Below are 18328 nucleotides of genomic sequence, written 5' to 3'. Positions count from 1 at the left end.
TCTAGTGAGGAGGTCCTTTATGTTGCGGATGATCGATGCATAGTGGTGTCATTCGTTGACATGATCAGATAACAACTTGATCACAGTTATAGAGTTAGAATAGCACCACAAATCTTTGATATCCAACTCCCACGCCAAAACTAATCCATAGTACATTGCCAATAATTCTGCACGAAGGATGTTCGAGATTCCTATATTTCCAGCAAAACCATGGATCCACCCACCATCAGAGTTTCAAATAAGTCCTCTGAAGCCCAATACACCAAGACACCAAGATTACCAATGCTACTCCCATCAACATTCAAGATCATACCGTTACCACCCTGAGCATTCCATGGACTTAAGTTTTGTTGAAGAAAACATATTGATTTAATGGCAATCTATTGATCCAGTATCAAATTCATTCCATGGACTTAAGTTTTGTTGAAGAAAACATATTGATTTAATGGCAATCTATTGATCCAGTATCAAAAATAAATTTGTGTACCATAGATTTGACATGTTTTTCATGTTATCTTTGTGTGCGCAAAAGTGCAAATTTATCAATCGTTAGTTGGTCCAGTGGTGATTGGTGCTGAACTTGGTAGGGAGGATCATGGTTCGATCCTCCGTAACTGCGATCGGGAGGAGGTTGGAACTACTTGATGTCATTATTGATAATTACATGTCCATATTTGTATTTAATATAGTGCAGATTTTTACTAGTCAATGTTGGAATTTCAATTAGGGTTAAATATGTTTTTTATTCTTACAAAATGATAACTTTACTATAGTTTAGTCTTTACTTAAGTTTTGTTATATTTTTAGTCCTAGAAAATTATTTTGCACTTAGTTTTAGTCAATATTGTTAAGTCAATGTATATTTTTTAATGATTTTTTTCGTAGATATTTTTAGAACATAAAAAATCGTTCCTCTACAAAATTGAGCTCAAAATTTGATTTCTAAGTTATGATTTTCATTATTTTTATTTTGAAGTTTTACCGTTTACAAAATTCATATTTAATTCTTGTGTTGAAAAATTCCAATTTTTAGTGTATAAACTTTATATGATATATGATATTTGGAACATCCAAGCAAAAAATTATTCAAAAAATTAAGTGTTTAATGATAATTAAACAAATTTAATTTTAGTATGACTAAACTATGTGCAAAGCAACTAGGTTTGGTTTAGTAGTGAGGGGTTTGGATAGTATGCTATAGTTCCTGGGTTCGATCCCCAACTCATTATAAACCAAACAAAAAAAACTATGTGCAAGAAAAACTTAATAGGAAGTGAGAATATAATAAAAAGGGTCTTGCTAACGAGTGCCCCCGGGGCACTCTTTAAGCATTCCATTTAAAGAAACTTTTTATTCAAAAAGTTAAACACTACAATTTCCAATGCGTTGACTTTACGCATTCCGATAAAAATTCTATAAAAAACTTACTATTTAAGGGCTTAAAGAGTGCCCCGGGGGCACTATTTAGCATTTGCCTAATAAAAATTATGTAAGGATTAAGCTTAGAATATTACTAGGAACCAAAAATAAGAAACAAAAATATATTTAAAAATAAAAAATATCTCTCGAGTTCTAGTACTCAAAGCGTGTTTTTGAGTTGTATAATTCGAATTGGGTGAAAATTAAAAAGCATGATAAGATCAACAACAATGACAATAACATAAACATAAATCAAACACAAATAAGATTATGGATGAGTTAACTAATTACTTCATCTTCATCGTCTTTAAATATGTAGTTGCAATTTTATTAAATGTTCTTGACGAATTAAGTTTGAATAGCTATCTTAAACATATCTCATTTTGATGGATCCTAACTAAATCTGCCCGTCTTGTGCGATTGATGACATTTTTCTTTTTTACGTAAGAAAATTTATGTCATTTCATTCATAACAATAGTAGTAATACTGCGAGAACTAGCATGAGATAAAGCATGGGATTACATTATTTATAAAGTATTATGTACTAACTTCTTAGAGATCAGGGCAGAAACACCTAGTTTGAGTTCTAGAATCTAAAATTATGAAGAGCAGATAACAAGTTTTTTTTTTGAGACAAGCAGATAACACGTTTTGATCTCTAAAAAAATTATTTTACATTGAATCATTCTATCTTTCTAAATTTTTATGAAAGAGATTTTTATAATATTATAAATTAGATTAAAAAAAATTGTTAAAAAAATATGAAAAGTATACCCGTTAATTTAGTAAAGAACCAAAAATCATGTCAGACACCAAACTTGTGAGATATTTTGAAAAGCCAAAATTTTATTTAACCCATTTTGTTTAATCATGTCACTTTACATATACATCGTCAACAAAAAATAAAAAAACTTTACAAATACATACTTCTGTAAAAAAAAAAAAAAAAACTTCACAAATAAAATAAGGAGAAAACTTAGATCAAATACCATACATCCTTTTGATCCTGTCGGCTACTTAAAATTTGACACATGAACAATTTTTCTCCCTAAAATGATAGGGGAAAGAAAATGAAAAATAAAAAATAAATGAATGAACGACCGCAAGCGTGTGCCTAGTTATTAGGCATAATATCTATCATGATAATGATGCATCGATAGATTTGATTCAATAAGCAAATGTAGATGGTGTTTGTTTGTATTGTTTCTATATTTGGATAATGAAATACAAAAGAAAAGAGAGTATTAATATTAATTAGTTAACTAACATTCTTCCAGCAATTAATAATAGCATTGGCCAATAATAGGCAATGCTTTGAGAAAAATGGGAGGGAGATTGTGTTGCGTTGTTTGTGATGATGATTCCGATTAATTATTACATTTGGATTTGAAATTGCAATTGCAATTTGCATGCATGATGAGAGCGAGGATTAGGGAGGGATTCATTCATTGATTGATTCATTGATTGATTGAGGAAGAAGAAGAAGCAATATTAGCATTATAACAAACAACAACATGACAACGACGGATACAACATCACGCGGTTCAACTTCGTCCTCCAATGGACTCCTCACCGTCACCATTGCCAGCAGCACTCACCCTCACGGCCTCTCTGCTAACGAGGATGACGACGACCTCCTCGTTGATCCCGACGATCCTTTCAACATTACTCAAACCAAGAATGCTCCTCCCCAAACCCTCAAGCGTTGGCGAGTAAGCAGTCATTCATTCATTCATTCATTCTGTTTTCTTCATTCATTCCATTAATATCCCAATATCTATTCATTTATTTATTTGCAGCAAGCAGCATTTGTGCTCAATGCGTCCAGGCGTTTTAGATATACTCTCGACTTGAAAAAGGAAGAGGAGAAAGAGCAAAAGAAAAGCATGATCAGAGCTCATGCACTAGTCATCAGAGTAATAATTATTATTATATATTATTATTAATAATATCAATGCTTTAACCTTATTTTCTAATCCATCATCAACTCTTTTATTAGGCAGCTTTGCTTTTCAGATTGGCCGGTGAACGCGAACTAGGTATGTATACTTATTATTTTCTTATAAACTTCCACAATCTTTCTCTTCTCACTGTTTATTTATTATATATATATATAAGTAAAGACAGTTCTCATCTTACAAGCCTGAGATTTTGTAAAACTGAGTTAGGTCCAACCCAACATTCTAAAATGGTATAGGGGTTCCACATTGGATGAAAGATGGCCTAAACATATTTTATAAGTAGAGTTAGTCGTGACCTTAGAAGCCGGCCGGTTTTGTAAGATTGAGTTAGGCCCAACACAAAATTCTAATACCTTCCAAAACCTCATTCCTACAATAATACCTTTCTTAGTAGTATTAACTAGGGGTGTGCATGGTTTAAAAACCATACCACACCAAACCATATTTATGGTTTTGGTTTAGAACCAAAACCATTTTAATGAAAAATTGGTTATTTTGCAAAACTAAGTTGGATATGGTTTATAATCGGTTCGAAACCAATTTATAACCGGTTTATAATAAAAAATAGGTTACTTATTTATAACCGATTCATCTTAAATTTTATTTTATTTTTTATTTTTTTAAAAAATGCATTATTATAACTTTTAATTCCTATATATTTAAACTTTTTTTTTTACAATAATTAAGCCAATTTTTTTTTGTTTAATTGATTAAAAGAACATACTTAATAATTATTGTTTATAAAAAAAAACATAATTTTTCTTTAATTTTATGAATTATTGGTTTATAATCAATTCATAAAAGTTTTTTTTCTAAGCCCAAACATATTTCAAACTAAGCCCAACAAAACAGATTTTTTTAAGCCCAAAATAATTAAAATATAGATTTTTTTAAAAAAATAAAACCATCAAAAATCTGTTTTTTATAATTATTTTTAAAATAAATAAATTTTGTTAAATAAAAAATAATTAAATATTAAAGGGTGGCTGACGGTGGCCGGCCGCCGGAGCGCCGCCGCCAACCACCACCAACCACCGCACCGGTCGCCGGAAGTTCGCCGAAGATTGCCGGAAAATCGCCGCCCGCCGCCGCTCGCCACCGGAGCGCCGCCGCACCGGCCGCCGGCGGTCCGGCGTTGACCGCCGGTTGACCACCGGTCCTCCACCCCTCTTTTAATTAATTATTTTATTATATAATAAAGAATTTTAAAAAATTGAATATTGGGCCTGAATTAGCTATTGGGCCTAAATTTTCAAACCAATTCCAAACCAAATTACAAAATGTGGTTATGGTTTATAATTGGTGTTTTATTATTGGAGTGGTGTGGTTTTTTTTTAAATGGATTTTACAAACTAAAATTGGATATGGATTGGTTAGTAATTTAGTTAAGGATAACCAAATTTTTTGCACACCCCTAGTATTAACATGTCCTTTGCCCACCTTTCTAAAATGGCAAGTTTGTGCAATAAATAGAGCACAGCCAGAGTTCATCACAAACAAGGCAGCATTGATTGTTGTCAACTGCTAACATAAAATCCAAACTATACAACACATTGGCCTCGATGCACGCCTTTTCAGCAGCTGCATTCAGTTTATTTCCATTTTTCTTAAACTTGCCACTTGGAAAGCTATAAAAAGTCATGTCATTTAGAGATCAGTACTAGCAGCAGGCTGTATCTGCATAACCAGTGAAAGTCATCCACCAATCACCATTATAGAGTTAATGTAATATGACCTGTTTTTAGGTCCTAGCTGGTATTTGTTCTATACTCTTAAAAATTGAATCTTGGTTCTATCCCTTAATTAGTTTCTGTTTATGTTAACAACGATTGTTCCTTTACTTTTTTGGTTTATATTTATAAACAAATCTAAATTTGTATAACTATGTTCACTGAAACCTAGTTATTTTGAGCTGTGATGAGCTTTTTAAATTGCTTATAACATGTTTAAATTAATATTTTGAATTGCAGTAACAAGAAGTACATCAGTGGCACCCACAACTGCAGGTGGTGACTATGCAGTTGGACTCGAACAACTTGTTTCAATGTCCAAGAATCAAAATATTTCTGCTTTACAACAATATGGAGGGGTAAGTCTACTTCAACATAATTTTGTATGTCATATTTTGTTGAAGCCATCTTATTTGCTAATACTATAATATAGTGATGTCCTTATTCAGGTTAAAGGCTTATCAGATTCTCTAAAATCAGATCTGGATAAAGGGATTAGTGGAGATGACGTTGATCTATCAAGGAGGAAAAATGCATTTGGAACTAATACATATCCTCGGAAAAAGGGTAGAAGTTTATGGGTATGTGATATTTTTAATTTTCTTTTAAAAAAAAAAAGTTAGCATTGTTGAATTAGTTCCTCTGCCGGTACTAATTATTTACAGTTGTTTTACAGAGGTTTCTATGGGAAGCTTGGCAAGATCTGACCCTTATAATATTGATTATAGCAGCAGCAGTATCATTAGTGCTTGGAATAAAAACAGAGGTGTGATTCACTACTCCTCATCAATCACAACAGTAATTTGAGCATTAATAGGTCCCTTGGTTTTGTGGGAGTATAGGAAGCTTAATAATTGAGAAATTAGGTCTACACGTGTTTGATACTTATGCTGTGTGAGGCTTAAACGAAAATCTTAACTGAATTCTGTCATTGTTAAGCTAGGCACACTGCATACACATAACAATAAAAAGTGAATTCATTGCATTTTGTTCACAAAATAGATATTCAATTTCTTTGTTTTATTTTCATTTTGTTATTTCTATATTTTATGTGTTTATTTCTATATTTTATGTGTTTATTTTGGGATTTTTGCATTCTCTTTCTGTCTTGTCAGTGCTTGGTTTCATTGTAATTTTTCTTTAATTCTAGGTTTTGACAGCGCTTGGTTTCATTGCAATTTATTTTTTCATTCTACTTAATTATATATTCTTCCTTGAAGATTTTAGCTTTATCTTTATTTGAAATGGCCAGGGTTTGGAAGAAGGATGGTATGATGGAGGAAGCATTGCTTTTGCAGTTTTACTTGTCATTGTAGTTACAGGTAATGGAATCAACATTTTCTTTCATTTTGATGAATAGATATGTATTTACTCTTGATAATTGGTGTAGAAGAAATCATAGGACATGTTGATAATTCAAGTTTGATATACAAGGATTGATAGTTTATACTCTATATCAATTATTGAATCATGTAAACTAAGTTACTCCATCTGTTCCTTTTTAATTGTCGTTTTTTAACTAACTCTACACTCTATAGTTTAGTACATAGAACATGGAAAAATGTTTTAGTCTGTATAAACTATAAGAGTATATAAGAATTTTCTTAAGCTAAGCATAAGAGACTGTTAGATTAGAGTTTTGGAAAATTGTCTATTAATTACTCTGGTATAAGTTGTACTAGTCTACGAAATTTCAAAAAGTATGCATGGTATTATTAAAAAATTGAGATAAAACTACTAAATGTGAAATATAATCATAATCATTTATGTTTTGAGAAGGAAAAACTTAATACATCTAATTTAAATGACTGATACGATTTATTTATAAAGAATATTAAAATTCCTAAGGCAGAGATTAGGAAAGTTCTTAATTTATTTATATTAACTTTATGCTGTTACTTTTATCTTTTTGTCTGTCAGCTGTCAGTGATTATCGGCAATCTCTTCAGTTTCAGAACTTGAACGCAGAAAAACAAAATATACAACTGGAGGTGTGTAGCATTATTATATTATTAAAAGATAACATCATGTGGAAGTTGAACTGATCGATCATGTACTCATGAACTCGCTACAGGCCATAAGAGGTGGTAGAACAATAAAAATATCGATATTTGAAATTGTTGTTGGTGATGTACTGCCCCTTAAAATAGGAGATCAGGTGAATTTCTGTAAATCTCAGTTTCTTTCTTCGGTAATTAAATATTTTTGTTCTACGTTAATTACTCTATTGATATATCAGGTTCCGGCTGACGGAGTTTTAATTACTGGTCACTCACTTGCCATTGATGAATCCAGTATGACTGGTGAAAGCAAGATTGTATGTTGTTCATATATTCGATTGACCTAATTACTAGTTTTTAATCCGTATTGAATTTTAAGCAACGAGTGTTCTGTAGGTTCACAAGGATCAAAAAGCACCATTTTTAATGTCAGGTTGCAAAGTAGCAGATGGAGTTGGTTCTATGCTGGTATAATATGAAATTATATTCTCTCCGCTAGTCTGCTTGTTATTTTAATGAGCAACGGCATAATTGTTTTTAGTGTTTGAATATTTATAGTGCAAAAGGTTTCTGATTTATAAAGTTTGTTTCTGCATTATGCTCTTTAGCCACATGAATGCTAATATATTTTTTTCCGTAGTTTATCTTTAAAAATGACTTACTAATCACTATATGACATCATTGTGTTATTTGATTGTGAACGTTTCTTAATTGGCAGGAAAAGACTTTGTTGTTTTTGTTTTTATGGTACTTTTTTTTACTCAAATAAACTTACTGCATATCATTAATCAATAAATGTTCAATACAAAGGAGGATCATTCTCAAACACCTTGTGACTAGTCCTAGAAATGGCTGCCCTCGTTAACGAGTGAGCAATCATATTCGCTTGTAGTCTAACAAACTTGACCTCAAAATTAGAAAACACAGATAAAATTTCTCTAATACTAGAAACAAGGGAACTAAACTCTGACACTCCCAAACTATTAGAACTAATAGATTTAACTGAAGTTTGGGAATCACTTTCAAAAATAAAACAAAATTAAACCCTTGCTGCCTAGCTAGATGGACTGCATCAAGCATAGCCGAACTTTCACCCTTGAAGCCTGCAGTTGATACCACTGGGATTGTGCTCGCATGAGAACACCATTGCTGGTTCGAAACACGCACACAGTAGAAATTATACCCTTTCTCGCGAAGAAACCAGCATCAACATTACACTTTAGCCACCCATCACTTGGTCTCTCCCAACGAGCCTCGCTGTGAACCCACGGCTGATCATATTGTTGCTGCACCTTGTTCACTTCAAACCAATCCTGCTACGCGTCAAAAGCTTGTTTTATGGTATTTAAGAACAAGTAAAAAATCCTTTTACAATGCTTCTACCCTGACACATTTTATCCTTCCCTTTGTAGGTAACTAGTGTTGGTATAAATACTGAGTGGGGATTGTTGATGGCAACTATCTCAGAGGATACTGGAGAAGAGACTCCATTACAGGTTGTTTCCCCTGCCCTATCCAAAACAAAGAAGGAAAAGGCTGTTGCTTTGGCTGTACCTTAAATAAACCTACACCATTTATGTGATAACCTTGTTTTCGTTGGTATTTAATAGGTACGATTGAATGGAGTAGCAACTTTTATTGGTATCGTTGGGCTTACTGTAGCTGCAGCTGTTCTTGTAGTCCTCTTGGGAAGGTAAACATAGATTGCTCTATTGGATGTACTAACTTATTAATGGAAGCTTGATGGCAACTTTGATTATCTGTGTAATGACTTTGGAATGTTAGATACTTTTCTGGCAATACGAAAGATTTAGATGGAAAAGTTCAATTTGTTGCTGGAGAGACTAGCATCAGCGATGCTGTAGATGCGAGCATCAAAATTTTTACCATTGCAGTAAGTGTGAATTCGAACTTATGTTAATTACATTGTTTTTTTCTTCTTTAATTTTTTGTAATAGTTTTTCTCAACTAAATATAGAGCCACGCAGGTAACAATTGTGGTTGTTGCAGTGCCAGAAGGTCTACCTTTAGCAGTTACCTTAACGTGAGTACATGTTGCTAGTTTATTTCGATGTACAACACAAGATGTAGCCAAAACTAAGCTGATTGATGTTGTTTATTCTAATCTCTGTAATTTATAATCTCAACCACTCTGATGACAGCCTGGCATACTCGATGCGGAAGATGATGGCAGACAAAGCCTTGGTAAGTATCTTATTATTCTCCAACAGTCATCCCAGTATTCTTGTAATTTTTGCTACAATTTGACATATTTAGCGTTAAAATATTTTCTAACAATGGTACAGGTACGAAGGTTGTCAGCTTGCGAAACCATGGGATCTGCTACGACAATTTGCAGCGATAAAACTGGAACTTTGACCTTAAACCAGGTGGGTTCCGTGATCGGAGGATTGGATAATCTAAGAGGAGTTATGCCATAATTTAGATTTTTGTTTGTGAAGCTTCAAGAGTTATTTAATTGATGCAGCTCACATTGGTATCGGATTTTGTTGAAAGAGAGTGAAAATGAGACATATGGTAAAATCGTGTGTCTGAACTTCACAGCGAAGACAATTTTATATATAGACTCAAAGTAAAGATTACAAAAAATAAATATAGAAGATACTAACTCTATTTACATGATATGAGTTTATAAAGAGTTTCTAACACCTATACAATAAATATAAGACCTGAAATGAGTTTATAAAGAGTGACACCCCCCACCTTACAAACTGGTTTTATAGGTATGTGTTAGGCCTAATTTAAAAACCTGATTTATTTAAATATAATATGAAGAAATAGATAAGAAACTCATAACAGATCAGCTGGTCAATGAATGGATTCAATTATTTGATAGACCCATTCTTGTGTGGACAACATTTCCAACTTTACTTTTTCTTTTGGTCACATCAAAGGTGCAAACACATAGGTATAAGAGAAAGGTGACATAGTAAATGATTAAACCTCACCCATTTCCGAATGAGTACAATCGAGTTAACAATGTCCACAATATTGTTACATGCATAATCTATCTAATAGGTTTACAAGTTATTTGTTTATTCTGCCAAACTCCATGGTCCTTGCTGTATGCATTCTGTCTTTCATTTGTTTAGAATCCTTGAATTATTAGGATGTGACAGTGGCTTATATATTGGAATTGTAGATGACTGTAGTTGAGGCATATGTTGGGAGGAAGAAATTAAATCCACCAGATGACTCGTCAAAATTGCATTCAGAAGTTTTATCTCTGATAAATGAAGGCATAGCGCAAAATACAACAGGCAATATTTTTGTCCCTAAGGTATGTCTTGCATTTCTACTTATTAATTTTAACAACTATATATCCACATCATGTTATGATATTTGGCACTAGATTACCCCAATAAAAGATCTTGTTGCCGTCCAACACAAACAGTTTCTTATGGTTTGTTATTTGAGAATCTTGATTCTTGTGATTCTTATTTCATGAATGCTTGAATCATAGAATTACTAGCATTGCTCTCTGTGACTTTATTTGCTTTGATAGGATGGTGGAGAGACAGAGGTTTCAGGATCTCCTACAGAGAAGGCAATTCTATCATGGGCTCTGAAGGTTCCCTTCCTGTTCTTTTTCCTTTATTTTTTATTTTCTTCTCTCTTCCTTAATTAATGTATTGATTTTGAAGCTAAACTTATTGAATCCTTGTGGCAGTTGGGAATGAATTTTGAACTTATCAGATCAAGTACAAAGATTATCCATGTCTTCCCCTTTAATTCTGAGAAAAAGCGAGGTGGTGTTGCTGTGAAACTGGTATTCACTTGATAACATTGTTTACCAAATCATCATTTGATTTATTGTATTCCATAACTTTTATGAGACAAATATCCACCCAATTGTGCTTTTGATATTTTTGCTCTCACTTTTGAACAAATTTAGTTTCCAGAAGTGTATTTTGTTTTTCATTTTTGCTTATTTAGGGAATCATGTATATCAGTTGGATGTTGTTTCCATCCTGTTTCATATGCTAATCAAGAAACGTTTGTTGTAATCTTCTTGGCAGGCGGACTCTGGAGTGCATATACATTGGAAAGGAGCTGCTGAGATAGTTCTAGGAACATGTACCCAATATCTTGATTCAGATGGTCACCGGCAATCTATTGAAGAAGAGAAGGTTAAGAATAGCAGATTCAAGTTGTAGAAAGTTTGTTGAGGGAATTAATATCATTGAACTGAACAAAGTGGAAATATGAAAAATATTTTCTTTTGGTTGATAGCTAACCCAAATTTAAACACCGAAACACAAGGCTACCACCTAATCAATTTATTCATATCGATGAGGCTATAGTGTTGTGTCAAGTTACTCTGATCGTATGCAATTATATATCAGTATTACTTTTCTTTTACCTAACATAGCAAGTGATAGCATTTCATAATATTTTCAGCACTTTCCTACATGTGTAATATTCCTTTAATAATCTTCAGGCATTCTTCAAGAAGGCAATTGATGACATGGCTGCTCAGAGCTTGCGTTGTGTTGCTATTGCATACAGATCATATGAATCGGACAAAATTCCATCTAAGGAGGAGGATTTAGACCAGTGGACCTTACCCGAACACGAGCTTGTTTTGGTTGCTATTGTTGGAATAAAGGTAAAACACAATTTTTTTTTTCCACTTGTAATGTGTTGTTACAAATTTGTTTCCCACCCATAAATTGCAACTTTCTGAACGATTTAGTCTTAAATCGTTAACCGTTATGGTAGGTATATACTAATAAAGTTTTTTTTTTGTTGAATAATACTAATAAAGTTTTAAATACCACAAATTGTAATGAATTACAAATTGTGAGGTTGAAATTATTCTTTAGTGCCAAATATGGTGTTGTTAAGTATCGTGCTCTGGAACTCACGTTGTCCCTATGCTTTCAAAATAACCCTGTACGATCCTTCTAACACACATTTATCTGAATGATCAGGATCCTTGCCGCCCTGGAGTCAAAGAAGCTGTGAGATTATGTACTGAGGCTGGTGTTAAGGTAAAGTTTTAAGATTGTTCGAATCAAACAACTAGATATCATCATATTTAGATTGCAGTTCATTGAAATCATTAAGGACAGTGTTGAAACATGGCTTTTGACTTCATAACTTGCATGAGTATTTCTCCAAAATGTAAAATTAAGGGATCTCAACACATTGCATGTGTGTGAACTGTGAATCCATAGGTACGCATGGTTACTGGGGACAATCCTCAAACAGCAAAAGCAATAGCTTTGGAGTGTGGAATACTGGTTTCAACTGAAGATGCAGTCGAGCCAAATGTAATTGAAGGAAAGACATTCCGTCAATTCTCTGAAAAGGAAAGGGAAGAAGTTGCTAAGAAAATAACTGTATGATTCTTTTATTTTGATTTCTCATTATATTCATTAGCTGTATGTACTCGAGAGTGTTACTCATCAACTGATAATTTATCTTATACAGAGGGTTTGATTGCCTGTACTTTTGATTTTCAAAATATATATAGGTGATGGGAAGATCATCTCCAAATGACAAGCTTTTGCTTGTGCAAGCACTACGTAAAGGAGGTGAAGTTGTTGCTGTCACAGGAGATGGAACTAATGATGCCCCTGCTCTTCATGAGGTCTGTATATTTCTTGGATGTACAGTTTTCAGATTGAAAATTTCAAAGATTAAATACGTTACTTGATACTAGTGTAAAGAAATATTACAGTTTTTTCAATGCATTTTTGTTAATTTATTTTAATTATGTTTTTTATGGTAAAAATACAATGTTTTTTAAGATTACATTTGAATTTTATTGAAGTTTAATTCTTAAATTCTATATTTAACAAAATAGTGTTAACTAACCGCTTGGTATCTAGAGATGAAAGTACCCGGAGAGGCTATACCTCGAGGGAGAGCTATTGCTTTTTGGAGATAAAGCATAGTACTCACTACTCAGTGACTTCAACATGTGGGGAAGCCTAACTGTCTGCCAAGTGTGTGTGATGAAAAAGTACACGTTAGCTCAAAATAAGCTAAATGAAGATGATATAATAAGAGAATATGCATATATAGAAAAGCCTTATGGTTTTTATTAAATATATGGTGGTATGTTCACTCTTTATTGTTTGTTGCTTGGCCCATTACTGAACAGATTATGCATAATGCAAAGGTGAGGCTAATGTGCACATGATGACTCAAACATGGAGTTATGACATAGTAGACTAGGCATATAAGTGACAAGGGACTAGAGATCCTTGTAAACGGGAACAATAAACAAACACCACAGGCGCAATGACATATTATGAAAACTGATAAGCACTTGCTTGTAAAGGAAAAATACCACTCATTTTATGAATAATTTGTGTTTCGCGTCAAAAAAATTTGTGTTTGATGCAGAGACCAAAAGGTCTATTTACCTTGGGTCTCGAAGGTACAACTTTGATTAGCAATTTGGGACCTTGTCGAACAAGAGTTTTAGAAGTAGAGATGTTATATTTTTTGAGGATTGGGCAACTAAATGTTCCAAACAGTATGAGAAAACTTAGTCAAAGGTCAAACAGTAGTTGTAATCAGAGGCCACCCCCTATGATACGCCATGCTGATTTAGGGGTAAAAGCTGTCAAGACCAATCATAATGAAGTTGATGATGTATTCAAACACAAGTTTGGTTAGTTTGGTATAGCGATCAACAAAGACTAATAATATACAACTGTTATGGCAAAACCTATTAGAAAACATCAACTACGAAGATAAACTAGACAGAGACATCCATCTACTGGATATTTTTCAATGAATATGCAACACATAAAAAAAAAGAGAAACTCAAAGCTATGGAGAAGCTACTGCTAACAATGATATGGAAGAATGAGTGAACTCTATGCAAGAGGAGATGCAATTTTTGCATAAGAATCATACACATCATCTCACTGAGCTGCTAAAGGGGAAACAAGCCTTGAAAACAATTGGGTGTACTAACTTAAATCTAAAGAGAGTAGCTCGAGATCGGGGTATAAGGCTTAAATTATATAAATGATGTAAGGAAAATAAAGACATTGGTTTTGAAGAAATATTTTGTCTCGCAGTGTATGGTCATAAAAAGATAGACAACTATTTCCTATTATAAAGGTCAACCAAATCATATACTTGATGAGGAGATTTCATCGTATCTTATTCCAAAAAAGATATAAATTCATATTACAATATAAACTATAATAGAGAATATTTATTACAAAAAAATTCATATACCAAAAGGATTTGACACATTTGGCGGACAGTTAAGAGATATATCTTATAGGTGATTTACGGTTCACCTAAAAAAACATCACTTCATTCAAATTCAAATATATGTCGACATGCTAAAATACAAATCACCAAATTACTTAAATCGGGCTCACAAAATTTCTGCAATTATACTATTGCTCTTATTATAGTTGATATCTTGTTTTACTATTTTGCATTTTAGGCAGATATTGGTCTTTCTATGGGTATCCAAGGAACTGAAGTTGCAAAAGAAAGCTCAGATATTATAATCTTGGATGATAACTTTGCATCAGTAGTAAAGGTAATTAGTTATTCAGTTTAGCATCAGTAGTAAAGTAGTTTTTTTTCTTTTATGTGTCTGCAATCGGTACACCACTTCACATGCACAAGTAAAAGTCACATGCATTTCTTTTGCAGTTCTTATAAGAAACAAAATTTTCTGATTATGCTTGAGTGAGTAAAGCAACTCAGCAACCATGATCCTTATATACACTTGGTAATTAATTACATGTTATGTTTATAAGAAGAAATAATTATAAGTGCAACTTCCTAAACTCCCTAAGTACACGAATCTAAACATACAACCTAAGACTTAAACTGTTCCTAATTCGAATGGGAAACATACATGAATCTTGATATTTCAAAAACTAACCCTCAATTTAGCGAATAGGTGTTCTCCATTCCCAGTTTCGATACAATTTGTTCAAAATTTGAGCTTGGAGTTGTGCTTGGATCAATGGACCTGGAGCACCAAAAAGTGACACAGCCGCACCTTTAATATTTTTAAACAAATAAAAATGGGAAGTCGTATGTATATAACTTGTGATTTGCACTTTTTCGATACTAATTAATTACAACTCCCAGTCTTTTTAAAAAGAAAAATAAAAAGGAAAGTCCAGATTGTCATTCACAATTTCCCCCAATTTAGTAATTGCTTTTACTCCATATTTCTCCACATGTTACATCATTTTGGTAAAAAAAAAGGTGTAAATTGTCTAAGACATGTAGTTCACTTTGAATAGGTTGTTCGCTGGGGTCGTTCTGTTTATGCAAATATTCAGAAATTTATTCAGTTCCAACTCACTGTAAATGTTGCTGCTCTTGTTATAAATGTTGTGGCAGCGGTATCTGCCGGTGAGGTTCCTTTAAATGCAGTACAGGTACCTCACCCTCTTTTGTTGAGTTGTGTTATGTGTATGATATACATTTACCAATCTGTAGCTATTGGTTTCTGAATACATTTTCTTGGTACAGCTTCTGTGGGTTAACCTTATTATGGACACACTTGGGGCACTTGCTCTGGCTACCGAGCCACCGACTGACAGCCTTATGCACAGATCACCAGTTGGCCGAAGGTTTGGATTGATTGGCTTCCTCACTATGTTTGCAGCTTAAGCTTAATAGTAATCTTGGACCTGCATGGTGCTGGCGGGCATAAAAGAAAAACCCACAAATCTGTCACTTACTGATTGCTCTGTTAAACATAATGAGTTTTTCACAGAGAAGACAAAGAAACAATCTTTCTTCCCCATAAAATAGTATTGGTAGTGACAAAGTATTTAAGTATGTAATAGTCCAATGAAGTACATCACAGAAAAATCTGACCATTCTCCATGATTCCTTGCACTCTTTATTTCCAAAATGCATGAAAATGAGTGAGAAGAAACAAACTCACTGTTCTTCGTCATACCAATAAAGCATGTGAAAATATGAGTTTCCAATGTGCCCCCTTGTGTCTTCATCTTTATTTTTAGTAAACTGCATTATTTTTCCTCACGTTTTTTGTGAAATTCCTTCCACTTTTATGTTTATTCAATCAACCGAATTTTAAATAGTGGTAATTTCTCTATAATAGAGGCACCTACTGACTGAGCTTATAGTTGATTTGGGCTTTGACTTGACCTTTATTTGCACAATTTTAATATGATGTTATGTTTGGCTTTCAGGGAACCTCTTATAACGAATATCATGTGGAGGAACTTGTTCGTACAGGTAAAATATATTTTACTCCTTATAGACACCTTTAAAATCATTGAAATGGAAGCAGAGGGAACTTCAGATCCTACTATTTAACGATAATTAATTTGGCATTGTAGGCTCTTTATCAAGTGATTGTTCTTCTGGTTCTTAACTTTGGTGGTGAAAGTATTCTACGTCAAGATTCTAGGACTCATACCTTACAAGTGAAGAATACTTTAATTTTCAACGCATTCGTCCTGTGCCAAGTTAGTACATGTTAATGAAAATATGAGATAGATATTTGGTCATGCCCTTGCTTATTATTGGGTAATTGGGTTTTGTCAGGGATTGATGGATTAAACCCCTCTTTATTCCCTCACCTACCTGAATCTCTTATTCTATGTTTGGATTGATAAAAAGAAATTAATGGAGTAAAATGAAATGGAATCATTGTAGGCTCCATTGTTTGGATTCTTTACAAAGAATGAAATAAGATGAAACATTATGGATTGTATTACATCTCATTTTATCCATTGCCCTCCTAAATTTGAATGAAAGGGGTGGAATCTGGTTTTTATTTTCTTCTATATTCTTTCATAAAAATATCCATATGATGAAATGGTAACTTCATTTCATTTCATTCAATCCCACTATTAGATATCTAATAAGGCATGGAATCATAAAGTGGTATTCTCCCCCTATACAATTGCAAAAATGTTTATAGTCGAGTGAGTTCATCAAATTCTTATTTAACAGTATTATAATGTTTCAATTGATAGATATTCAATGAATTCAATGCTCGAAAGCCGGAAGGAATGAATGTCTTCAAGGGAGTGACTAAGAACCGTCTCTTCATGGGAATTGTTGGAATGACCTTTATACTTCAGGTAAATAGGCATCATTCTTTTATTTATTTTCTCAGTTGGCAACATTTTGAGTGCACCTGTGACGTTTTGTTTAATTGATAGATAATCATCATCGAGTTCCTTGGGAAGTTCACAACGACAGTGAGGCTTAATTCGATGCAGTGGCTTGCTTGTCTTTGTATTGGGCTGTTCAGGTTAGTACACTCAACTGCAGCAGGTTGATTATCCATATTGAGAATATTTTTACAATCACAAATTGATGATCATTCTTCCCTCTCAGTATATCTTAGCAATATTATTATGTGAAAAAACTTAAAAAATTCTATATGCAAGTTTGCAATCCATTTAGGAGCTTCATATGTTGGCCCTGGCCCTGAGTACTAACCGGCTGATTTTGCCTTTCAACAGCTGGCCACTTGCAATACTTGGAAAATTAATTCCAGTTCCCAAAACACCATTGTCACGATGCGTCTTGAAGGTGTTTAGGCGCTTGAAGAAATCTAGGACTGCATAATGGGTTGCCAAACTTATAACCAGCAATTCATAGTAAACTAACGACTGACAGACGTGTAACCGTACATATCCCTGAGCTGAGCCGGGTCTTCTTTCTAGAATTTGTAACATACTGTATATTCAACATATATAGCAATTATATCATTTTTAGATTGTAAGATACTGTATATTCAACATGTAGCAATCATATCATTTTTAGACTGTAATATACTGTATATTCAGCATATATGGCAATTGTGTTTAGACAAGTTACAAATATATGTCAAAGTGGACAATACCAATACTAAGCACAATGCTGCTAATGGATCCTAATACTAAGCACAATGCTGATAATATTTTTTGACAAAATAGAAGTACAATTTATTAAATCATATAAACCTAATTTCTTAATGCAGAGACTCTTACAACTGCGTGCTGTGTTAGTATTAGAAAGACAAAAAAAAAAAAATGATGTGCATGTATTCATAATATTAGAAGTAAAATTATGACTAAGATTTATTTGGTTTCACATATCGATGAAATAATTTTCTACTTTGAAATTTTTTGTATCTTCTATACTAACGTCGTGTCACAGAACATTTATATTCATATCAACAAATACAGTATTCGTCATGCATAACCATTGTTTTGAAATTTC

General features: G+C 33.1%; 1 protein-coding gene across 3 annotated transcripts; it reads left to right on the top strand.

Annotated features, from left to right (window-relative positions):
- The first annotated feature begins 1563 nt into the window (after positions 1-1563).
- Positions 1564-18059, top strand: LOC123899860 (calcium-transporting ATPase 9, plasma membrane-type-like). 3 transcript variants are annotated; one of them, XM_045951105.1, is made up of 33 exons: positions 1564-3132; positions 3220-3336; positions 3420-3459; positions 5352-5470; positions 5561-5692; positions 5788-5877; positions 6364-6433; positions 7032-7102; positions 7186-7269; positions 7351-7428; positions 7508-7579; positions 8524-8607; positions 8722-8804; positions 8897-9005; positions 9100-9155; positions 9274-9316; positions 9418-9501; positions 10275-10412; positions 10638-10703; positions 10803-10901; positions 11152-11262; positions 11574-11741; positions 12067-12126; positions 12313-12477; positions 12612-12728; positions 14556-14654; positions 15376-15513; positions 15608-15708; positions 16300-16345; positions 16450-16578; positions 17092-17199; positions 17281-17372; positions 17587-18059. In XM_045951105.1, the coding sequence occupies exons 1-33, from the start codon at positions 2935-2937 to the stop codon at positions 17690-17692; spliced, it is 3273 nt and encodes a 1090-aa protein (XP_045807061.1). In that variant the 5' UTR covers positions 1564-2934; the 3' UTR covers positions 17693-18059. The 3 variants fall into 3 exon arrangements, with proteins under 3 accessions (XP_045807061.1, XP_045807063.1, XP_045807064.1); XM_045951107.1 differs by lacking the exon at positions 15376-15513 and having other exon boundaries at positions 17587-18039; XM_045951108.1 differs by lacking the exons at positions 1564-3132; positions 3220-3336; positions 3420-3459 and adding an exon at positions 4826-5136 and having other exon boundaries at positions 17587-18039.
- Positions 18060-18328: the final 269 nt, after the last annotated feature.

Source organism: Trifolium pratense, linkage group LG7 (genome assembly GCF_020283565.1).
Source record: "Trifolium pratense cultivar HEN17-A07 linkage group LG7, ARS_RC_1.1, whole genome shotgun sequence".
Taxonomy (NCBI): Eukaryota; Viridiplantae; Streptophyta; class Magnoliopsida; order Fabales; family Fabaceae; genus Trifolium; species Trifolium pratense.
Note: the sequence above shows the minus strand (reverse complement) of the source record. Positions and strands in the feature narration are given on the sequence as shown.